The sequence below is a fragment of the Megalobrama amblycephala genome, linkage group LG11 (genome assembly GCF_018812025.1).
Source record: "Megalobrama amblycephala isolate DHTTF-2021 linkage group LG11, ASM1881202v1, whole genome shotgun sequence".
Taxonomy (NCBI): domain Eukaryota; kingdom Metazoa; phylum Chordata; class Actinopteri; order Cypriniformes; family Xenocyprididae; genus Megalobrama; species Megalobrama amblycephala.
Genome location: NC_063054.1, coordinates 37,606,717 through 37,632,718, shown reverse-complemented (window position 1 = coordinate 37,632,718; position 26,002 = coordinate 37,606,717). Strand labels below are relative to the sequence as shown.

Sequence of the window (26,002 nt, the reverse complement as noted above, 5' to 3'; positions counted from 1 at the left end):
AAAAATAATATAATTGTTATAATTTACTAAAAATAAATAAAATATAAAACATTTAAAAAAATAAAAAATAAAAAAAGCACTACAATTGCAACAAAATAAGACAGAATTCTAGATAAAATAATGTAAATGATGTAAAACAATAAATACAGCATAAAACAGGGAGGGGCTTTTCCGCTTTTCCTGTCAATCATATGGAAAAATGGGCGTGGTATAAGAGGACTTCGACCTATGAGAAAACCGACATTTAAATTTAGATATGAATACATAAATAATTCCATTTGCAAACCCAAACACGCACATCAAACGTTTTTGACGATTGACTCTCGATATAACGCGTCAAAGTCCCGAAAGCAGGCGTCGGTGTTTCGGAAATATATCAGGAAACAAACGGAATCCGCTCTGAATCCCGAAATGGAAGGACTTTAATACCTTTAGCTTTAGCCTGTTAGCCTGGACTGCATGTGTGTGTGTTTATATCAACAATAGTGGATTCTCATTCACATCTACACGAATAAGAAGAGCGTTTATATGATCGACGAGAACATCAAGTGAAGAAGGAGCTGCTGGATCTTCAGGGATGTAGTGTTTGTTTAGGTGGGTTCTTGTTTCTTCAAACATGCGCATGCATTTCCTGCAGGATCCAATATATGTCCTTATTATATCTGTTTTCAGATAACATGCATGTCAGGACCATGTTTCAAATGCGTGCAACAGAAAATAATTTAAACATACAGCATTTGGCCTATGCGTCGATCACGATATATAAAGTTATGCATGATGTCATCTTTATAAAATGTTTAATTTTAATGCATGCACGTAATGTTGTCTTTTGTGCATGAATTTCCATATGAAAGCTCGACTGTAATGTGATGCACGTGACGTCATTTTGCATGCATTCGCGTAAAATTACGTGACATCTCAGACGTGATAAACGTGGGTTTCACTCTCTGTTGAATAGGATTATGTCATTTATCTGTTCAGTTTAACCCCCCATCATGTAACCAAAGCAGATTGATTTGAGATATCAGATGCTTTGGCTCAATCTAATCACAGCTTATCTCAAATCAAACACTGGCTTTGTTGATCTTGAACAATAATGAGTGAAGATATGCCATCATCAGAGGTGATCTAATGGCTTCACCCCCAAAAAACAAGCTCAGCCTCAACAGATCCAGTCTGAATCGACAGTTTTCCGACTCGGAGCTGATGTTTTTGTCAGTGGGTTTATTGCAGCAACCTGTATGTGACCTATTGACCCACGACTAGAGATAACGGCAGACATATTAAGGGGCCGATATTGGCCTCCTTCTGCTTTTTCTGTGTTTGTTAGGACAGGAACGCTCGGGCAACGCTGCACGACGGAAGGAGAGGCCCCGATACCGGACTGGAAAGAGTTGCTGCGTCTCAGGGGTCCGTAATGGAGAAGACGGAGAAGAGGCCTGGATACTTTGCCAGGTGAGATGTGCTCGCTTTAAATAACACTGGATTTACACAGGAACCACTTGACAGGAAGTGTGAGGCAAATGGGCAGAACGCCGTACAGTCATGCGAGCGACATTAAGATCTGGAAATGATGATAATGCTGCTGTGGTGCGTCTGAAAGAGGAATTGATAACTTTCTTTTGGTTGGTACATGCTTTTTTCTAGCAGATTTTGCTGTAGATCTTGTTGCTGGTGTGGAAAATTGTTCACTCAAATCATTGTTTACTCACCCTTGTGATTCTCCGAACTTATGAAGGCCTATTTCTGCCACATAAGAAAAAATATGCTTTGGTAAATCATATTTATGATGCAAAAAGTCAAAACTATGAGGTATTAAGTCATAATTATGACATAAAAGGTAAAAATTATGATGACAAACAATAATTATGGCACAAAAAAAGTCTAAATTACAAGGTAAAAGCCATTATTATGACAAAAAGTTGGAATTATAATAAGATATGAGGAATAGATAAAAGCCATAATTATAACAGAAAAAGTCAAAACTGAGGAATATTCATGACATGAAAGGTCAAAATTATTAGAAATTAAGTCAAAATTATGCCAAAAATTCTAAATTATGAGATAAAAGCCATAATTATAACAGAAAAAGTCAAAAGAGGAATATTCAATTATGACATGAAAGGTCAAAATTATTAGAAATTAAGTCAAAAATATAACAAAAATTCTAAATTGTGAGATAAAAGCCATCATCATGGCATAAAAAGTCATGAGGAAAAAGTCATATTTATGATCCAAAAATCAAAATGATGAGATACTATGTCATAATTATGATAAAATATATGTGTGACATGATATAAGCATTTTAATAATGACATAAAAAGTCTAAACTATGAGGAAAAAAAATCTATTATGACATTAATGGTCAAAATTATGATAAAAGCGTCATAAAAATTCAAAATTATGAGATAAAAGACATAATTATGACCGAAAAAAGTCATAATCATGACATAAATAGACAAAATTATGAGAAAAAAGCCATTATTATGACATACAAAAGATGAAACTATGAGGAAAAATTCATAATTATGACAAAAAATTACAAATTATGAGATAAAAGCCATTATTATGGCATAAAAAGTCAAAACCATGAGGGGAAAAAGTCATAATTATGATCCAAAAATCAAAATGATTGATTATTGATATGTCATAATTATGATCAAATATATGTGTGACATGATATAAGCATTATAATAATGACATAAAAAGTCAAAACTATGAGAAAAAAATCTATTATGACATTAAAGGTCAAAATTATGATAGAAGCGTCATCGTAATTATGACATAAAATTAAAAATTATGAGATAAAAGCCATAATTATGACAGAAAAAGTCATAATCATGACATAAATAGACAAAATTGAGATAAAAGCCATAATTATGACATAAGAAAGATAAAACTATGAGGGAAAAGTCATAATTATGACACAAAAGTCAAAATTATGAGATAATACATTATAATTATGATAAAATACATGTGTGACATATGATATAAGCATCATAATTTTGACAAAACTATGAGGAAAATTCTATTATAACATAAAAGGTCAAAATTATGATAGAAGCGTCATCATAATTATGACAGAAAATTAAAAATTATGAGATAAAAGCCTTAATTATGACATAAAAAGACAAAACTATGAGGAAAAAGTCATAATTATATATAAACTTATGAGGACGTTTCAATTATGACATAAAAAGTAAGTAATAATTATGGCATAAATATTTGGAATTATGATAAAAAGTCATATTTTTGACAAAAAGTTCAGATTATGACATAAAAAGTCAAAATTATTAGATGAAAAACCAAAATTGTCAAAGTTGAAATGATGACACAAAAAGTCATAATTATAACATAAATTTTGACTTTTTAATGTAATAATTTTTTCCTTGGGTGCTTGAAACAGGCTTCCATACAAACATTTATGATTTCCTATCTCCAATAACACTATCACAAGTTTGACTCCATATCATAAAAGTAATTCACATGACCTCTGAAGACATGTGACAGTTTTAAATGAATTGTTTTAGTGTCAGCTGTGATGTCATTGGTTCAGGTGTGTGATGAAGCACTTTGAATATGTGAGGAGGAAGATTTTCATATTATTTAGACCGAAACACCGACCCACAAGCCACCAGGAATCTCTCAGATTGATGAGACACAGGATGCCGCGACCTCAGAGGAAACGTGCTTCACTTACGCCTTCATTTCGCTCACGTTAATGTAAGGCTGAACACTTTAGTCATTTTGGCTGCGCGAGATTCTCCAGCTTTGTTGTTGTTGAGCTGTTAAAGCTCCGCCCTCTTCTGGAAAGGGGGCGGGAGCAGCAGCTCATTTGCATTTAAAGGGACACACACAAAAACGGCGTGTTTTTGCTCACACCCAAATAGGGGCAAATTTGACAAGCTATAATAAATGATCTGTGGGGGATTTTGAGCTGAAACTTCACACACACATTCTGGAGACACCAGAGACTTGAAAAGGGGCGTTATAGGTGCACTTTAAAGTTGAGTGTGTAAGTGAATTTGATTGATTCCTCAGATCATGTGTGTTGTTGAGGAGAGTGTTCTGTTACATTACTAGATGCAACATTTTCACAGAAAACGAAAGAAAAAAATCTCACAAATGGACTGTTGGAATAAAGCTGAAATAAAATAAAATGGAAATTTTAGATGAAAAACTTGATGTCGCTCACTGGATAACATTCTATTTCCTGATGTGGGACATGAGCTCGGCGGAGGAATGTGTCCGTACTCGTTTTTAACTTCCCTCTCTAGTGTGTGTGTGTGTGTGTGTGTGTGTGTGTGTGTTATTGCAGCAGAGTCTTTCCTGCAGCTTCAGCTTTAACTGCGTCTCCAGTTTGATCGATCTGCTTCCCCCCGCCGTCATACTCCATTAGAGAATCTCTTTTCCAGTTTCTCCTCTCTCTCTTTCCCTGTCCATCTGTTTATGTAAATCTCTCATGGAACATGTCTGGAGCATATTTCACCTCAAAATCATAAAAAAATATGTATATGAAATTGTATTTCATATGAAAATGAATTCACTAATGAGAATTTGTGGCTAAAGGTGTTTATTTATGATTTCTTTTCTCATGATTTCAATTTTTTATGTCATAATTATGGCTTTTATCTCGTAATTTTAAATGTTTCACCTGAAAATCATAAAAAAATATGTATATGAAATTGTATTTCATATTATAATGAATTCAGTAATGAGAATTTGTGGTTAAAGGTGTTTATTTATGACTTATTTTCTCATGATTTCAACTTTTTATGTCATAATTCCGACTTTTTGTGTCATAATTATGGCTTTTATCTCATAATTCTAAATATTTCACCTCCAAAATCATAAAAAATATGTATATAAAATTGTATTTCATAATATAATGAATTCAGTAATGAAAATGTGTGGCTAAAGGTGTTTATTTATGATTTCTTTTCTCATGATTTCAACTTTTTATGTCATAATTATGGCTTTTATCTCATAATTCTAAATATTTCACCTGAAAATCATAAAAAAATATGTATATGAAATTGTATTTCATATTATAATGAATTCAGTAATGAGAATTTGTGGTTAAAGGTGTTTATTTATTATTTCTTTTCTCATGATTTCAACTTTTTATGTCATAATTCTGACTTTTTGTGTCATAATTATGGCTTTTATCTCATAATTCTAAATATTTCACCTCCAAAATCATAAAAAATATGTATATGAAATTGTATTTCATATTATAATGAATTCAGTAATGAGAATTTGGTTAAAGTGTTTATTTATAACTTATTTTCTCATGATTTCAACTTTTTATGTCATAATTCCGATTTTTTTTTTTGTGTCATAATTATGGCTTTTATCTCATAATTCTAAATATTTAATCTTAAAATCATTACAAAAATATGTATGTGAAATTGTATTTCATAATATAATGACTTCAGTAAAAAGTAAAAAGCCATAATTATAACAAAAAAAGTCAAAATTCAATTATGACATGAAAGGTCAAAATTATGACAAAAATTCTAAATTATGAGATAAAAGCCATTATTATGATCCAAAAATCAAAATGATGAGATACTCTGTCATAATTATGATAAAATATATGTGTGACATGATATAAGCATTATAATAATGACATAAAAAGTCAAAACTATGAGAAAAAAAAAATCTATTCTGACATTAAAGGTCAGAATTATGATAAAAGCATCATTATTATGACATAAAAATTCATAATTATGAGATAAAAGCCATAATTATGACATAAATAGACAAAATTGAGATAAAAGCCATTATTATGACATACAAAAATCAAAATTATGAGATTCTACGTTATACTTATGATAAAATATATGTGTGAAATATATGATATAAGCATCATAATTGTGACATAAAAAGTAAAAACTAACCAAATTTGTGGTTAAAGGTGTCTATTTCATGATTTCAACTTTTTATGTCATAATTCTAAATATTTAATCTTAAAACCATTACAAAAATATGTATATGAAATTGTATTTCATATTATTACTCATCAGTAATGAGAATTTGTTGTTTATTTGTCATAAAAATAATACAAAACCATACTGAGCTCTGTTCGGCCATCTTGGCTCTGCCCACTGCAGTTTCTCTGGATTTGGCACAGATTCACAATTACATCAGCCACCAGAGGAAAAGTGTCATGAGTCTGTGGAAGGATTTTATTTCATTAAGTTTCTTTCGACAGAGTTGATGCTGATGATGTTGTATTTTGTCTTGCAGGCTGAAGAAGAAACGGCAACAGAAGCAGAGCCAATCGGAGAAAGTGGATGCTGATTTGACGCCAGTCATCTGTGAGCCTGCTCCTATTGGACAATCTCAGGAGAGGAATGTGGAAAGAGAACAGCCTGAGAAAACCAAGAGTGGTCAAAATGACAGATCAGGTAAACATTCAGACAGTCTGAGCGTCCATAAAGTAAAGTTTTTAATCACCTTTATTTATATGGCGCATATACAATACAGATTGTTTCAAAGCAGCTTTACAGTGATAACAGAAGATTATCATTTATTATATTAGTTAATTTAGTCCAGCTCAGTTCTTTTCTCATCCAATGGTTTCAATGCAGTCAAATCAATAATATTGTTAAATATCAAGTGTCCCCAACTAAGCAAGCCAGAGGCGACAGTGGCAAACTTCATCAGGTGACAGAATGGAGAAGAAAAACCTTGGTAGAAACCAGGTTCAGTGCTCCAGGCTGCATTGTGGTCGTGTCTAGGAGCAGGTCCTCCGTCTGATCTGGATATGGACCGGATCCGGCTAACTACGGTAACCTCGGGATAAACAGAGAGACTAATATTAGCATACGCCATTCTTCAGGTGTTATGGGAAGAGTTCCCAGTTCCTATTATCAACTGGCCAGAATTTTGAGATCACAACAGACGTGAAGGACTATAATGCTTTAAGAGCTTGCTCAGGTACTGGGGAGCTAAACCATTCAGTGCTTTCTAAGTAATTAACAAGATTTTAATATGTATGTGATGTTTAATAGGGAGCTAATGCAGTGATGACAGAACCGGGCTAATACGGTCATGGTTCTAGTAAGAACTCTAGCTGCTGCGTTTTGGACCAGCTGGAGTTTGTTTATTAAGCGTGCAGGGCAACCACCCAGTAATCTAGCTTTGAGGTCATGAACGCATGAACTAACTGTTCTGCATTTGTCATTGAGAGCATATGTCGTAGTTTAGATATATTTTTAAGATGGATTGCGGTTTTACAGATGCTAAAACATGGCTTTCAAATGAAAGATTGGTATCAAAGAGCACACCCAGGTTCCTAACTGACGACGAAGACTTAACCGAGCAGCCATCAAGTGTTAGACAGTATTCTGGGTTATTATGTGTGGAGGTGTTTGGTCCAATAATTAAAACCTCTGGGGTTTTTTTTTTTAGAAGAAAGTAGTAGGAAATTACTAGTCATTCAGTCTTTTATATCAACTATGCATTCTGTTAATTTTGTGAGTTTGTGGCATGCAGAAATATAGAGCTGAGTATCATCAGCGTAACAGTGAAAACTAACGCCATGCTTCCTAACGATATCTCCCAAGGGTAGCATGTACAGAGCGAAAAGCAACGGTCCTAGTACTGAGCCTTGTGGTACTCCGTACTAGGGCTGTGCAATTAATCGCAATCGCGATTTGAGCACATGCAATTTCTAAATCGCATAAGACTGCAATATTATTTATTAATTTATTTATATTTTAAAGGTCCCGTTCTTCGTGATCCCATGTTTCAAACTTTAGTTAGTGTGTAATGTTGTTGTTAGAGTATAAATAAAATCTGTAAAATTTTAAAGCTCAAAGTTCAATGCCAAGCGAGATATTTTATTTAACAGAAGTCGCCTACATCGAACGGCCAGTTTGGACTACATCCCTCTACTTCCTTCTTTAATGACGTCACTAAAACAGTTTTTTGACTAACCTCCGCCCACAGGAATACACAAGAGTTGCGTTTGTAGAGTGTGTTTGTCGCCATGTCGTCGAAACGCTGTTATTTTCATCCCGCAGTCCAATCACCGGGTCTGATTCCGGCTCAAATTGATAGGGTAAAATTAAAGACATGTTTACAATAACACTGAGCGCGTGCATCTCCACGTTATGGTAAGAGGCGTGACTTTTCCGGGCAAGATGCGCTAAACTGCTGTCAAATCACAACACAGGAACGGCTGGCACAATCAGAACTCGTTACGTATTTCTGAAGGAGGGACTTCATAGAACAAGGAAGTCATCAGCCCGTTTTTATGACAGTGGAAACAGCGGTATACAGATAAGTAAATTATGTGAAAAATACTGTGTTTTTTTACATGCGAAACATGAACACATGTTATATTGCACACTATAAACACAATCAAAGCTTCAAAAAAACACGAAAAACGGGACCTTTAATTCAGAATATTTTGGAGTATTTTGGATTCAGGAGAGAGGATGTGTCAGAGAGCAATGTAATTTGCAAGACCTGTGAGATTATTGCAACGAAACGGGGCAATACAACAAACCTGTTCCAGCACTTAAAACAGCGCCATAACAACTGTATGTTTAATGCATGTCGACAAAGTCCATCGAAACTAACAAAAGCACGCCTCAAAGCCAGCCTGAACCGACTCAACAAGTATCCGTCGTTCAAGTATTTGCAAGCATCACGCCTTATGAGAAAGGATCAAAACGGCACAAAGAAATTACTGACGTGATCACCTAACATATATGCAAAGACAGTGCCTGCGTACATCGTCAGTAAAGACGGTTTCCGAAGACTAATACAAACACTCGAAAAATAATGCCATATCTGTTTATCAAGCTGTTAATACCTATGTTATTTAAAGGTGCCCTAGAACTTTTTTTTAAAAGATGTAATATAAGTCTAAGGTGTCCCCTGAATGTGTCTGTGAAGTTTCAGCTCAAAATACCCCATAGATTTTTTTTTTTTAATTCATTTTTTTTTTAACTGCCTATTTTGGGGCATCATTAGAAATGAGCCGATTCAGGGTGCGCGGCCCCTTTAATTCTCGTGCTCCACGCCCCAAGAGCTCGCGCTTGCCTTAAACAACATAAAAAAAGTTCAAACAGCTAATATAACCCTCAAAATGGATCTTTACAAAGTGTTCGTCATGCAGCATGTCTAATACAGTGTTTGTTTTCATGTTTACATTGATTCTGAATGAGTTTGAGGCTGTGCTCCGTGGCTAACGGCTAATGCTACACTGTTGGAGAGATTTATAAAGAATGAAGTTGTGTTTATGAATTATACAGACTGCAAGTGTTTAAAAATGAAAATAGCGACGGCTCTTGTCTCCGTGAATACAGTAAGAAACGATGGTAACTTCAACCACATTTAACAGTACATTAGCAACATGCTAATGAAACATTTAGAAAGACAATTTACAAATATCACTAAAAATATCATGGATCATGTTATTATTGCTCCATCTGCCATTTTTCGCTGTTGTTCTTGTTTGCTTACCTAGTCTGATGATTCAGCTGTGCACAGATCCAGACGTTAATACTGGCTGCCCTTGTTTAATGCCTTGAACATGGGTTGGCATATGCAAATATTGGGGTCGTACATATTAATGATCCCGACTGTTATGTAACAGTCAGTGTTATGTTGAGATTCGCCTGTTCTTCAGAGGTCTTTTAAACAAATGAGATTTACACAAGAAGGAGGAAACAATGGAGTTTGAGACTCACTGTATGTCATTTCCATGTACTGAACTCTTGTTATTCAACTATGCCAAGGTAAATTCAATTTTTGAATCTAGGGCACCTTTAATTGTGAAATGTTTTGTTATGCACTTCTTGTGCACTGAATACATTTAGAATGTAGCATATTTGAAAAAGCAAAAGCCAAAATCGCAAATAAAATCGCAATTGCAATATTCATTTAAAAAAATTGCTATATAATATCGCAATATTTTGTCAGCCCTACTCCATTCTGAACTTGTGATCGGTATGACATCTTCGTTTACTGCTACAATCTGATAACGGTCAGATAAGTAATCAGGGTAATCCAAATTTAGTTTTAAAAATGGGTCTTAATGTTCTTATTTAGCTTCTATTTTAAATTGTATTAGAGTGCAAAAGTGCTTTTTCAGTGCATTGGTTCCGGAAGTGTTTTTTTCCATTTATTTCTCACATTTAACAAAGACTTAAAGTCTTTGTTAAAGCATTATAAGCCATGAACCAAGTCAACAATCTACAATTTGAATCACAACACTATAAACTTTGATTTGAAGCAAAAAAGTTTTTGAAAATCATACAAAGGTACAAGACTGTGACGGCTTTAGTGATAGAACTGCAATAATAATAATAATTACATATTGATGCAAGATTTTGAATACAGCACCTGAAACGTTCACAATATGACCAGGAATGTTTCTTAAGAAAGTAAATTTTGAGTTCATGTGACTATGTTTGTGAGGATCACAGGAAGTAACCAGCTCTGAGTCTGTTATTTATCTGAGTCAAACAGACAGGAAGAGGGTCAGCGCTTAGACCTGAGCACACAAACACAGTCCGACCTACAGATGAACTCCAGCGGCCGAGTCAAAGGTTACGTTTTGTTTGTTAAGGAAGTTACATAACTAAACCAGATAAGTTTTGCCTGGTGTAAAATAACTGACTGGCATTGAGCTGTATATAAAGACCAGAACTTTCACACAAGACCGTAAGAAACCACCAGAACACAACTGATAATAAATAGCACAATAGTTATATGTAGAATTCAGAAACCCTTGTTTTTAGTGACACCGGTGGCCGTTAGCGGAACTGCAGCCAGGAACTTTTTGCTCGCGCTTGCACTCGTAATGCACAAGTGATTCAACGGAACGGAAGAGAGGCTCTCAGGAGCGCGTGTAAACATTAAATCCTTTTGATTTCCCGGTGTCGTGACAAATCAGGTCCTCCCTCGAAATCGTGTCAGTTAATGATTATCCCAAGTATATACAAATTATATTAATTTAAAATACCCATATAGCTTGCTATATATAAGAAAACAAAAACAATTGAACGTATTTTCTTACACTTGATTAACTGTTAATTAATAAATAATAATTATAATAGCCTATTAAGTGAATAATTGAACATCATTAATTTGTTTTATTTATAACTGAAATACTTGGATATTTAACACTTAATTTAGGGTTAAAAAAGGGTTAGTTCACCCAAAAATGCAAATTCTGTCATTAATTACTCACCCTCATGTCGTTCCACACCCGTAAGACCTTCGTTCATCTTCAGAACACAAATTAAGATATTTTTGATGAAATCCGATAGCTCAGTGAGGCCTCAGCAATGGCATTTCCTCTCTCAAGATCCATTAATGTACTAAAAACATATTTAAATCAGTTCATGTGAGTACAGTGGTTCAATATTAATATTATAAAGCAACGAGAATATTTTTGGTGCGCCAAAAAAACAAAATAACGACTTATATAGTGATGGCCGATTTCAAAACACTGCTTCAGGAAGCTTCAGAGCGTCAATCAGCGGTTCAGAGCTCCAAAGTCACGTGATTTCAGCAGTTTGACACGCGATCCGAATCATGATTCGACACGCTGATTCATAACGCTCCGAAGCTTCCTGAAGCAGTGTTTTGAAATCGGCCATCACTAAATAAGTCGTTATTTTGTTTTTTTGGCGCACCAAAAATATTCTCGTGGCTTTATAATATTAATATTGAACCACTGTACTCACATGAACTGATTTAAATATGTTTTTAGTACATTAATGGATCTTGAGAGAGGAAATGCCATTGCTGAGGCCTCACTGAGCTATCGGATTTCATCAAAAATATCTTAATTTGTGTTCTGAAGATGAACGAAGGTCTTACGGGTGTGGAACGACATGAGGGTGAGTAATAAATGACATTATTTTCATTTTTGGGTGAACTAACCCTTTAAGTATTATATTAAGCAATTGTAAACAGGTGCTAATATAATATATATATATATATATATATATATATATATATATATATATATATTATAGCGCCTTTAAAGACGTTTTACTGTTTAGTTCTTTGCAACCTGCCATAGAAAGAGTTTTTGTCCGATATGGATATGATGACTATCTCTTGCATGCGTGTTCGGTCATGTAACCGCTGGAGGTGTTGTGTTGATGTCTCTTCTCTAGTTTCAGAGGAGCGCGGTGTTGAATGACGTTCGTATTGTTCTGTATGTTTGACATGCGCTGCGTGAGATGCAGCGGCTCATTACGCAGGCTGACGTCACTGAATAAACAACAGCGCTTTATGAGTCTTTAAAAGCTTTTGTCATCAGCTGATGTTCTCCGTGTTGTTCTATAACCGGGTGTTGATATGGACCAGTGATGTTTATTGACTGCTATAGTATTCATGTTTTACATTAGCTTTTATTTTTAAGTTTTCATTTTAATTTAGTCATTTTGTTTTGCGCATTTTAGTTTTTTGTTTTATTTTTAATAATTGTAGAATTTAAACTTACTTTATTTAAACATTTCTCATTTTCTTTTAAGTTTTTAGTTTTTTTTAATTGTTTTTAATATTTCTATTTTGCATTTAATTTATATGTTATATCTATTTCAGTTTTACTTTTAGTAATTTTTAGTGTTTGAACAATTTATTTTAACTAGTGCTGTCAAATCGATTAATTGCAATTAATTGCATCTAACGAACGTTTGTAAATGTGTGTATGTATACATATGTGTGTGTGTGTATATATTTATTTTTATATATACACACACACACATTAGGGCTGTCAAACGATTAGTCGCGATTAATCACATACAAAATAAAAGTTTGAGTTTGCCTAATATGTGTGTGTGTACTGTGTATAATTATTATGTATATATATAAATACACACACATTCATGTATATATTTGAGAAATATTTACAAGTATATGTATTTATTAATATTTTTATATAATTTATATTATATATAAATAAAATATTTTATACATAAAATATTTATCTTAAATATACATTATTTTGTGTGTATTTATATTTACATATTAATTACACAGTACTCACATATATTAGGCAAACTCAAACTTTTATTTTGTAATCATGATTAATCGATTTGACAGCATTTTTTACGTTTATATTTTTCATCTAATACTTATATTTTATTTGATTTAAGCTTTATTTCAGTTAACCAAAAAAAGTTTTTAATAGTTTTATAACACTGATATGAACATTCAGTTACTTCTTAGGAAATTTTACAGCTTAACACTCAATTTTTTTTAATTAATTTTGAGTTCAATATGTCCACTCTGACTGATTCAGTGAGTGATTGAGTCGTTTGAATCATTCGACTCATTTGAGTCATTTTGATTCATTAATTTCGTTACTCGTTCATGACTATAAATTGGACTACACCCATGTTATTTTAGAGGTACTATTATAGTTTTAATTAATTAATATTATTATTTTTTATTTTGATTAGTGCTGTCAAATCGATTAATCATTATTAATTGCATCTAACATAAAAGTTTGTAAATATATATCAATCTGTGTATATATATAACTTTTATTAGTTGCGATTAATCGCAATTAATCGATTTGAATAATTTTGTGTTTTTTGTCATTTTTATTAGTTTTGGCTTTTTTTCTATATAGTTTTTATTCATTTTTATTTTTTATTTTAGTTATTTTACTGCCTTGGCAATATTTTATAATAATTTATATTTTATATTAATATTTAATATTTTATTTTCAGTTAATTTTATTTCAAGTAACTTGTTGGCATGAACAGAAGTTGCGATGGTCTTTTCTTCGTAGATCCGAGTGAAACGGCTTCTCAAACAAGAACAAATGTAGGGCGGGGCTTGATTTTGTTTGTAGAGAATTGATTGGATGGTTGTGGTTTGCTATTGGTGGATCTCATGTGAGTGACAGGTTGCCCCGCCCTCATCATCAGAGAAGAGAAGAGATGCTTGGAGAAGATATTCTGATTCAACATTACGAGGAACATGAATTTAACACAATAATGATGATAAATCATGTATAATAAGAATTTTCCATTTTGATTTGATGGCGACTTTATTTTCAGATGACAACAGTAAATCATGCAGCCAGACCAAGAAAGAGAAAAATAAACCTCCAGGAACCGTGGAGTACACCGTGAGTTTACCAACGACACTTTCTTACTGTATAAACACTGTTCATGCACATCTTTTCACCATGAATGTGGCGATCGTCAGGTTGGACTGAAGGACACTCTGAACAGCATCGCTCTGAAGTTCAACATCACTCCAAACAAACTGGTGCAGCTGAACCGGCTCTTCTCGCACAGCGTCTTACCTGGACAGGTGACTTCTCTCTCTTGGCCTTTGACTCGTGTTCCAGTAAAGTCCAAAACTTCACCTCTCGTTTTACTCCATCCCGTGCAGAAATTGTTTGTTCCTGATGTGGACCAATCAGAGGGCGGTTCTCAGGTCAACGGTTCCTCTGAACATCTCACAGCATCAGAGAAGGTAAGAATACGTTCAGACTTCAGTTCCAGACCGGTTTTTATCTTTTTTTCCCTTAAGGATTTCATGAACGGACACCGTGTGTGTGTGTGTGTGTGTGTGTGTGTGTGTGTGCTGACAGGACGGTGAATCGAGCAGCAGGTCCGGGCGGCCCGTGCGCAGAGAGGTGTCGCCCCTGTCTGAAGACGAGAGTCCGGCCACCGTCAAATTCATCAAGATGAGCTGCAAGTACTTCACTGATGGCATGGTGAGGGTCACATGATGCTGCATTATAGTTAACTTAAACCAAATTAAAATATCTATATATAATAACATTTGTGTTGTCATTAGTTAACATAAAATAACAATGGAAAATATTTCTAATGCGTTTATTAGTTAATATTAATTTTATTATATTTTTTAACAATGCAATTAATGTTAATGGACCTGATTTTCATTCTGTAATTTAGCTAAATTATAATATTTATTACTTTTCTTTTAGGTTGAAGGCAGTGTTATTTTAGTATAATATGCCATTATATTTTTATTAGATTTTATTTTTATATTTTCTGTTTTCTTTTTAAATTTAGTCAATGTTTTAGTACATTTCTTTTTCTTTTTTATTACTATCAATAGTCGTTTTCATATTAATTTTTAGTTAAAGTTTTAGTAATTTTGCTGTTTTTGTCATTTTTATTTTTTTAATATGTCTGCAGTTTTGTTTATTAATGTTTATTTGTTATTTTAGTATATCAAGTTAAACTAAATGAAAATGATAAATGTTGGTTTGGCAACTAGCTGAAATAAAATATGTTTAAGGGTTTTTTTATATTTCATTTTATTTCAGTTAAAGTTTATTTTATTTTTCAAGTAACAATTTTTTTATTATTATTATTATTATTATGATTTTAGTTATAGTTTTAGTTAACTATAATAACCTAGAACCAGTAGTGAACTATGAAATTAAACGTGAAATTAAAATAAATAATTTTAAAATAAAACACTTGCTAAAATAAGAAAATTGTATTTGTTTACCTGTATGTCAGAAAACCGTGAACACCCAAAAAAAAGAAAGTTACTTAAAAAATAAAATAAACTTTAACTGAAATAAAATGAAATATAAAAAATCCTTAAACATATTTGCCAAAACAACATTTATTATTTTCATTTTAGTTTAACTTGATGTACTAAAATAACTGAAATAAAAATGAAGAAAAAACTATAGATATATTTCAAAAATAAAATAAAAATAAAAATGACAAAACAGTAAAATTAGTAAAACTTGAACTAAAATTAAAATAAAAAACAGAAAATATAAAAATAAAATCTAATACAAAATATTAATAAAAAAACTATAGACAAAAAAGTAGTAAAATGACAAAAATGGCAAAATTACTAAAACTTTAACTAAAAATTAATATGAAAACACCTATTGATAGTAATAAAAAAATTCTTGAACACCAAAAAAAAACTAAAACTTTAACTAAAATTAAAATAAAAAACAGAAAATATAAAAATAAAATCTAATACAAAACATTAATAAAAAACTATAGACAAAAAATGTAGTAAAATGGCAAAATTACTAAAACTTTAACTAAAAATTTATATGAAAACGCCTATTGATAGTAATAAAAAGTAATAGTAATAAAAAACACCAAAAAAAAAAACTAAAACTTTGACTAAAATTAAAATGAAAACAGAAAATATAAAAATAAAATCTACTAAAAATATTAATAAAAAAATATAATAGCATATTATACTAAAATAACACTGCCCTAAACCTAAGATAAAAATAATAATAAATATTACAATTTAACTAAATGTTACAATTACAGAATGAAAATCAGGTCCATTAAGATTAATTGCATTGACATTATTTGCATGCAATTAATCACTTTTTTCTCAAATTCTTATAACATTAGTGTAGAAAACAAAAAAGCTATTTAAATTAAGTATTCATACATTGTCAAAGTATTTGGTGTACTGAATTAAACACATTTTCATAATATAGACATTAAAACTAATTCAAAATATTAATAAAAACTCTCAACGATACTAAAATAAATGTCTTTGAAATCATGTGGATTTCAGCTGTAATTTACTGAAGTCAGCCTCTATTTATGGCGTGTAATTTGCCTATTATGGGATACAGTGTTCCCACGCCTTCTGATTTCCAGTCACTCGTGATCCTCACATACTCATTTTCACTCAATAAAGCACTTCTGTGACGCATGATGCAGGACAGCTTTATTTGAGGTTTCTGAGATCTCGTTTCTTCCAGGGCGTTGTCGGAGGAGTGATGATTATAACGCCCAATAACATCATGTTCGACCCGCACAAGTCGGACCCACTGGTGATCGAGAACGGCTGTGAGGAGTACGGCCTCATCTGCCCCATGGAGGAGGTGCTGTCCGTGGCCCTGTATGACGACGTGTCCCGCATGAAGCTCAAGGACGCGTTGCCATCGTAAGCAACGGCCCCATTTCGCTTTGTTTGAAATGATTGTGTGTTTGCTGCCAGAGCACAGAGATTTGTTTTAAAGTTTAGTGTCAGCATTATATAAAAGTGAGGCTTTTATTATGTAATCTGTGAGCAGAGACTTCCTGTGTCTTTTCATTTGGGGAGTTTTAGCGGTTCTGATGTCTCTTGGTTTGTATCAGTTCTGAGGTCACTGTTTTGGTTCAGTAAATATTAAAACATAGATCAAATTAAATTAATTTAGGTTATTACACTGTGAATAATCAGTACCAGTCCAGTTACGTTTTGTTGTTTTTAATTTGTTTTAAAAGAATTCATTAAAATTAACATTTTTTTTTTTACTTATTTTCATTTATTTATTTATTTATTTATTATTTTGAATAAAACCTATTTGATTTATTAAACACTTTTATTTGAGCTCATTTATTCTCATTCTTCTTTAATTATATATTTATTTTAATTTTTAGTTAATTATTTTTTGTTTATTTTAATTTCTTATTTTTTCCATTTAATTAATTACTTAAATTTTTAAATAAATATATTAAAATAAATTAAATAAAAAAAAATATTTTTTAAATTTATTGTCCCCCATTTATTTAGTTATTTCCATTTATTATTTGTTTTGTTCTTGTTTATTTTTTTAAATCCATAATTTAGTCCATAATTTTAATTTTTGCTTATTTTCATTTATTTATTTATTGTTTTGATTAAAACTATATGATTTATTAATTTATTTTTTTATAATTATTTAAAAAAGTTAATCTAAATTTTTTACTTTTTAAATATTTGTTATTTTGATTGATTTATTTAATTTTATTAAATAAATATATTTGTATATTTGTTTTTATAATTAGTTTTATATTTTTTATTTTAATTTTTAATTTTTTCATTTATTTCGATTTATTTATTATTTATTTTTATATTTATTTTAATTTTTAACTAATTATTATATTTTAATTTTAATTAATTATTATTATATGTATCTTTATTTAAAAAATATTTCTTTTTTCCATATATTCATTTATTTTGATTTATTTATTTATTTTTATTTTATTAATTTATTTTATTTACATATATATGTATATTTTGCAAGAACAAGTAGTATACAAGTGGTATACATTTATTTATTAAATGTTTTTATTTTTTCTTATTTATTTTAATTCATTTTTAGTTTGATTCATGTGCAAGTGCAATTCATTTTTAGGTACGGATCAAAATCGTTGATGCAAATCACCTGAAATATTCATTTAAAGACCACCTTTTTCTCTTAGCTGTCAATCCACTTTTTTTAATTTGTCCCTTTTTAGTTCTCTTTTGACACCAAACATCACTTAAGTTTTGTCATCTTTATTTGTCATGTTCTGTTTTGTTTGTTTGTTTCATTTTGGATGTTTTGTTTGTTTTTCTCTCTTTAATTTCACCATCTTCCCCCTCATGATGATGATGATGATGATGATGATGATGACCCCTGTGGTCCGTGGTAGTGATGAACCGCGGGATCTCTGTCCGTTATACAGGCCAGGTGAGTGGGAGGAGCTTCCCTCAGAACGCGATCTGAACCCTTTTAGTCGTTACGAGGCTCTCGGAGCGCCCAACCGCCCAATCATATTAGACGATATCGAATCGGCCGTCTCTGAGATATCAGAGTGCCAAATCGCTGACAAATCGCCATCAGATGAAGGTTTCACTGAACTGGAGCTGCTGCAGAGTGAGTCCAACACTACCTGCTCCGGCCAGGAGGGGGCGTCGCTACAGGAGCACAGAAAGACGCCCACCCGGCTGTCAATGGACCAAAAAGACACATCCGTGAGGTCTTTTCATGCCGAGGAAGATGAAGATGAAGGACTTCACAACCGTTCCACAGATGACAACGCAGAGCTGCTACAGTCTCTTCCCGCACTGGTGCATGATGGGAAGGTGGCTGCAATAGAAGAGGATGAGGTGACCAAAACAATAGTAAACGGTGTCTCGGCAATCGAGGTGAACGCAAACGACCAAAAATGGAAGGTGACCCCAGAGGAGTCTGGGAAATGTAGTCCGCCTGGGCCAAATGTTGAGGGACCAAACTCAGACGTAGAGCTTTCTGAAGAAGAGAAACGCAGACGAGCCAGTGAAGCCGAGGTGAAGTCATGGCTGCTGAAGAGAATGCAGAGACCAATCGAAGGTGAGGGTTTTTGATTGACAGGATAGACCAACCAATCACAGCATGAGCATGCAGTTTGATAAGTTTTGCTGATATCTGATCTGATTTACAGACATGCTGCTGTTCAACGAAGAAAAGAGCAAAGCTCCGCCCATGTTCCTTTGCTTTAAGGTGGGGAAGCCAATGAGGAAGTCCTTTGCCACTGGTCGGACGTCTAGCCCCGCCCACTCATTGATTGGCAGGGGGCGGCAGCCGGAGTATTGGTTTGCTGTGCCTCAAGAGAGGTATGAGGAGTTTTTCCTTAATAAAGTGAAACAAGGCATTTAGACGCAAAATGGTTGTAATTTATTAGAATATATAAAAAATTTAAAAAAAAATTTCCAACTATATTTAATAAATAGATAGTTATTTGTTATTATCAATGTTGAAAACAGTTGTGCTGCTTCATATTTTTGTGAAAAATATTTTTTTTTTTCCATAAATAGTTCAAAAGTACAGCATTTATTTGAAATAGGAATCTTTTGTAACATTATTTATAAATGTCTTTACTGTCACTTTTGATCAATTTAATGCGTCCTTGATGAATAAATGTATTAATTTCTTAAAAAAAAAAAAAAAAAAAAAAATCTTACTGACCCCAAACTTTTGAATAATAGTGTGTGTATATATATATATATATATATATATATATATATATATATATATATATATATATATATATATATATATATATATATATATATATATATATATATATATATATATATATATATATATATATATATACATACATACACACACACACACACACACACACACACATACACATATACACACACACACACACACACACTATTGGTGTAATAAACAGAATATTGTGCCAAAATTAGTAAAATCAGTATATTTAATAATGTGTTAAATAATGTTCTTAGTCTTGCATTTAATTCAACACAAACTCTAGGCTGTGCAGACAAAAGATACAAGAGTTTGTGTTGAATTAAATGGCAGAAAAAATTTATTGCGCAGCCAAATTAGCAATAACAACTATAAGAAAACATTTTTTAATTATAAACAAGCTAAAAGTACATTGATACCAGCGTTGCCAAGTCTGCTTATTAATTGCTTCTTAAAGGGTTAGATCACCCAAAAATTAAATTTCTGTCATTAATTACTCACCCTCATGCCGTTTCACACCTGTAAGATCTTCGTTCATCTTCAAAACACAAATTAAGATATTTTTGATGAAATCCGAAGGTTCAGTGAGGCCTGCATAGCCAGCAATGACATTTCCTCTCTCAAGATCCATTAATGTACTAAAAACATATTTAAATCAGTTCATGTGAGTACAGTGGTTCAATATTAATATTATAAAGTGATGAGAATATTTTTGGTGCGCCAAAAAAACAAAATAACGACTTATTTAGTGATGGCCGATTTCAAAACACTGCTTCATGAAGCTTCGGAGCGTTATGAATCAGCGTGTCGAATCAGCGGTTCGGAGCGCCAAAGTCACGTGATTTCAGCAGTTTGTGTCGAATCATGATTCAACACGCTGATTCTAACCCTAACCCTTTAAGATCTCTTAAAATGATGATTAAGAAGTTTGTCATGACGTTTAAGATATTTAAGACTTTTTTTAGACTTTTTAAAGACCCACAGGGACTTTTAAATATTCTAAAAAATTTTACCCTCACATACATCCTCTATTTTTAGTCGCAAAAGCGAGTGAAACGCTCACACAGTCGATCCCTGCTTGTGTTTAATATGAATGTACGTTCCTAATCTGACCTTCCTGCCGTCTCTCCTTTAGGGTGGACCACCTGTACTCGTTCTTCATCCAGTGGTCTCCAGATGCTTACGGTAAGGACGCTCAGGAGCAGGGCTTCGTGGTCGTGGAGAAAGACGAGCTCACCATGATCGACAACTTCTTCAGTGACCCGGTTCCTCGCAGCTGGGAGGTGAGCGACACATGCAACGGGTTGTGTGAACTTTACACTCACCAGGACACTTGTCTCGACTAATAGCAAAATTGTAAGTTTATCTGCTTCAAGAACAGTGCCATTATTTCCTCGCTAGTCATAAATGTCATGTAGCTTTTAAGTTGCTAAACTTGTTTTTTTACTGATAAAATCGTCAGAGCGGCGCTAACAACATGTTTCTGCGCGAATGTGTGTCCGTTTGAGCAGGAGAAAGAGTGTAGTGTGCTTTTCGTACATAATAAATTGCAATTTTGTGGCAAAAACATGGAAATAATTTGTCGTTTTTATCCTATTGTTTACTATATTTATTTGCTTGGTCAGTGTCGTTGTGGGTTTTGGTTCTTTTGCTGTTGTAGGAACTTTGAAATCACTGAAATCATTTGGCGAAGTGATATGGAACTGTAAAGACCTGCCTGGAACTACTTTAGTCATGCAAAATAATTGCACATCTTAAAAACGTTCGTCAACCAATCAGATTCAAGCATTCAGCAGGCCCATAGTATAAAAGGATGCAGTACGTATGAGAATTCAGTTTATTTACCTCTGGAAACATGTTTGTTTTCTAGATCATCACGATTAATGAGGCCAAGAGACGCCAGAGCTTCAGCTTTGAGGACGAGGAACCTCTAGATCTTCTTCCTGTGCTGATGGACCCCAGCGCACTCCTGGAGGACATGCACATTGAGAAGGTCTCCTTTATTTGCTGCTTCATCTACAGACTTTAGAACGACCCTTATGGATTTGTTTGGGTTCATGACAAGTTTGCTATGAAGTGATAAGTTGTGGTTATGTGACTAGTTTGACGCTCTCCTCTGCAGTTGTCCACTCGTTTGCCGGCACGTGTTCAGGGTTATCCGTGGCGCCTGGTCTACAGTACGGTCGTACACGGAACCAGCCTGAAAACCCTGTACAGGAACCTGCTGGAGCTGGACTGCCCTGTGCTGATGGTCATCAAAGACATGGACAACCAGGTACACACACTACTGTGACCACTGGTGGTGTAAAACAGGTGGAAATTATGTCATGTTGAAAAACTCGGCATTTTCTCCTGCAGATTTTTGGAGCGTTTTCCACTCACCCTTTCCGAGTGAGTGAGCACTGTTACGGGACAGGAGAGACCTTCCTCTACAGCTTCTGCCCGGAGATCAAGGTGTGTTCCTACATAGATTGTTAAGGACAAAATTGTTGAAAAATGTTGAAAAGAAACCATTCAAAACATCCTAGCAGCTGCCTAGCAACACCTTAGAAACCACTCGGAGAACAATAGCAACTGTTAAGTAATGTCCTTGCAACCACTCAGAAAATGTTAGCAACTGCTTGGTAACCAGCAACCCACCAGCTCTCTAGCAACAATCTTGCAACAGCCTAGCAACCTCTCAGTGCTCCTTTAGAAATCAATTCAAACACTCAGAACACCTTAACAATTTCCCAGCAACACCCTAGAAACTGCTCAGAGAACAATAGCAACTGTTACAAATTGTCCTTGCAACCACTCAGAAAATGTTAGCAACTGCTTAGTAACCAGTAACCCATCAGCTCCCTAGAAACCATCTTGGAACAGCTTGGCAACCTCTCAGAGGTCCTAGCAACACCCTAGAAACCACTCAGAGAACAATACCCAACATTAAGCAATGCCTTTACAACCACTCAGAATATTTTAGCAACTCCTTAGTAACCAGTAACCCTCCAGCTCCCTAGCAGCCATCTTGAAACAGCTTAGCAATCTCCTCAGAGGTCCCTAGCAACACCCTAGAAACCACTCAGAGAATAATATCAAACATTAAGTAATGCCTTTACAACCACTCAGAATATTTGAGCAACTTCTTAGTAACCCTCCAGCTCCCTAGCAGCCATCTTGAAACAGCTTAGCAACCTCCTCAGAGGTCCCTAGCAACACCCTAGAAACCACTCAGAGAACAATACCCAACATTAAGCAATGCCTTTACAACCACTCAGAATATTTTAGCAACTCCTTAGTAACCAGTAACCCTCCAGCTCCCTAGCAGCCATCTTGAAACAGCTTAGCAACCTCCTCAGAGGTCCCTAGCAACACCCTAGAAACCACTCAGAGAATAATATCAAACATTAAGTAATGCCTTTACAACCACTCAGAATATTTGAGCAACTTCTTAGTAACCCTCCAGCTCCCTAGCAGCCATCTTGAAACAGCTTAGCAACCTCCTCAGAGGTCCCTAGCAACACCCTAGAAACCACTCAGAGAACAATACCAAACATTAAGTAATGCCTTTACAACCACTCAGAATATTTTAGCAACTCCTTAGTAACCAGTAACCCTCCAGCTCCCTAGCAACCATCTTTAAACAGCTTAGCAATCTCCTCAGAGGTCCCTAGCAACACCCTAGAAACCACTCAGAGAATAATATCAAACATTAAGTAATGCCTTTACAACCACTCAGAATATTTTAGCAACTCCTTAGTAACCAGTAACCCTCCAGCTCCCTAGCAGCCATCTTGAAACAGCTTAGCAACCTCCTCAGAGGTCCCTAGCAACACCCTAGAAACCACTCAGAGAACAATACCAAACATTAAGTAATGCCTTTACAACCACTCAGAATATTTTAGCAACTCCTTAGTAACCAGTAACCCTCCAGCTCCCTAGCAACCATCTTTAAACAGCTTAGCAACCTCCTCAGAGGTCCCTAGCAACACCCTAGCAACCACACAGAACACCTTAGCTCGCCTAGCAACCACAAAGCAAATTACTCAAGTAATCAAACCGCATGCGGTCTCGATACTTTCGGACTTCAAACTGGCCTTCAAAAAACATTTAAATAATGCCACTCAACGTCTCTCATCCTCAGGTGTACCGCTGGACGGGTGAAAACTCCTACTTTGTGAAAGGAAACACGGATTCTCTTCAGATCGGAGGAGGAGGGTGAGTTCAGAAACATGCTAACGTGCCATACATGCGTATCTCTCGCTGCCTCATGTTTAACGCTCAACCGTCCGCTTCCCAGGGGTCGTCTGGGCCTGTGGCTGGACGCTGACCTTTACCACGGCACCACATCCAAGTGCTCCACCTTTAATAACCTGCCACTGTCCTCCAAACAGGACTTCACCATCCAAAACCTCGAGGTGTGGGCCTTCGAATGAGCACCTGCGCATACATAGACACGCTTACGTACCCACACGCACTGTGAGACACGCTTCGCCAAGCTCACGGCATGACATACGAAGAAATGTTGGGCGTCGCTTTATCCCGTTCTGTACGAGGCTGTTTGGCGGGTTTGCCCTATGCGGTTTGCGCAAATCCAGTCATACTTGATGACGAGTTTTTACTTGGTCTGAGCTTCAGACTAGAGTGCAGAGAGAGAAGTTCGTGGCGGCATTAACCTCCGACGCCACTCTCAGCCATCCCAGCATGCAATGTTCTCTAAAGATGTTCTCCTGCTGAAATATAACCAATATATAAACACATATCTGTGTACGTGAACGGAGAGGAATCGTTTTCCGAACTGTGTATGATACTCGGGAAGTATTCGGTGGCCAAATCCGCTGCGTCAGGGTCAGTTGCTCAAATCGAAAATCTTTTTTGTTTACATCGTGGCGATTTGATGCGTTTAGTTCATTTGGTGCATTTTCATGTTCGTTTGACTCAAGTAAATGGACATCCTCCTGCCAATATGTACCACGAATAATTTTTTTGACCAAAGCATTTTATTTGCCTTGTTCTTCAATGTTTTATATTGTTTATTTGAGTTTTTTATATTGAACGTGTATAATCATATTCCTACGTGATGATTGTTTTACTGTTTTGTGATATTTTAGGGACTTTTCTAGTTCATTTGAAAGGGAAGCACTTGAAATGAAGAGATGTCAGTATTATTTTGAACACTATTTCACTAGTAACCAGGTTGCTTCAGTTTCTAGCAAATCAGGTTCACCACTTCACTGTGGGTTTGTGTATGCAATCACTCACTGAATGATGTCACTTCCTGATGTTATCTCGTGGCACGACTTGGAACGGCGTGAAAAGATGCACAAGTTCTGCTCGGCCTCCGTTGCTGTGACACAAACTGTTGTTGGAGGTCCGAATGCTTTGAGATCTCTGGAAGCGTCACTCATTTCACTACTAGACAGCATCTGTGGGTAACTAACCGTGTCCATTCCAAACCCATATTGTGTGGTCCGTGTAGGGAAAAAAAAAAAAGTTTACAAGTGTTTCACTCTAAAAAATTGTCTCTGATTTCAAACACTGTCCAGTTGTGTATGGTAGCCAGTGAATGTCATATTTATTGTGCATTTCTGTGTTTTAAAGTGAACCAAATAAATGCAATAAATGAAGAAATAAATGACTCATGCTTTGTTAATTGAAGGGGCAGAGTTAGACCAAACATTTATATTATTTAATGTTATAAGAATGTATAATATTTAATACTTGCATAAAGGGGCACAGGACATACTGTACGCTATAAAGAAATGTGACAAGTTAATGCATTAACTAATCAAAAATAAACAGTGTTTATTAACATACATTGGTTCATTTGTAACTAATTGTAAAGTTATGGTGAAGTGTTACTGATATGTTTATCATTGCATAATCTATAGTTTCACATACTTTTATTTTACAGTATATACTGTGCAATAAACAATATGTGGATATTTAATTCACATACATTCATTTTAAACAGATTTTGTCCCTGAGATGCTGTTGAATCAGTTTTACAACATTAAAACAGTGCAAGCAGAGAAAATGACATACAAAGCACAAAAATATAAACATTACTAATCAGACAGCCACTGAAATATTTCTTAATGTTTTCAGATTAATACTTTTAATTATTTATATATATATATATATATATATATATATATATATATATATATATATATATATATATATATATATATATATAAAATGTGTGTGTAAATATACACACTACCAGTCAAAAGTTTGGAAACATTACTATTTTTAATGTTTTTGAACAAAGTC

At 34.1% G+C, this 26,002-nt stretch overlaps 1 protein-coding gene across 3 annotated transcripts; it reads left to right on the top strand.

Moving 5' to 3' along the window:
- The first annotated feature begins 229 nt into the window (after positions 1-229).
- Positions 230-25,361, top strand: LOC125278585 (nuclear receptor coactivator 7). 3 transcript variants are annotated; one of them, XM_048207871.1, is made up of 16 exons: positions 230-594; positions 1,336-1,455; positions 6,253-6,413; positions 14,049-14,119; positions 14,200-14,307; positions 14,389-14,472; positions 14,591-14,716; positions 16,730-16,914; positions 18,411-19,090; positions 19,182-19,353; positions 20,880-21,027; positions 21,615-21,737; positions 21,867-22,019; positions 22,103-22,198; positions 23,871-23,944; positions 24,027-25,361. In XM_048207871.1, the coding sequence occupies exons 2-16, from the start codon at positions 1,418-1,420 to the stop codon at positions 24,160-24,162; spliced, it is 2,355 nt and encodes a 784-aa protein (XP_048063828.1). In that variant the 5' UTR covers positions 230-594; positions 1,336-1,417; the 3' UTR covers positions 24,163-25,361. The 3 variants fall into 3 exon arrangements, with proteins under 3 accessions (XP_048063828.1, XP_048063829.1, XP_048063827.1); XM_048207872.1 differs by having other exon boundaries at positions 1,331-1,455; positions 18,444-19,090; XM_048207870.1 differs by having other exon boundaries at positions 231-594; positions 1,331-1,455.
- Positions 25,362-26,002: the final 641 nt, after the last annotated feature.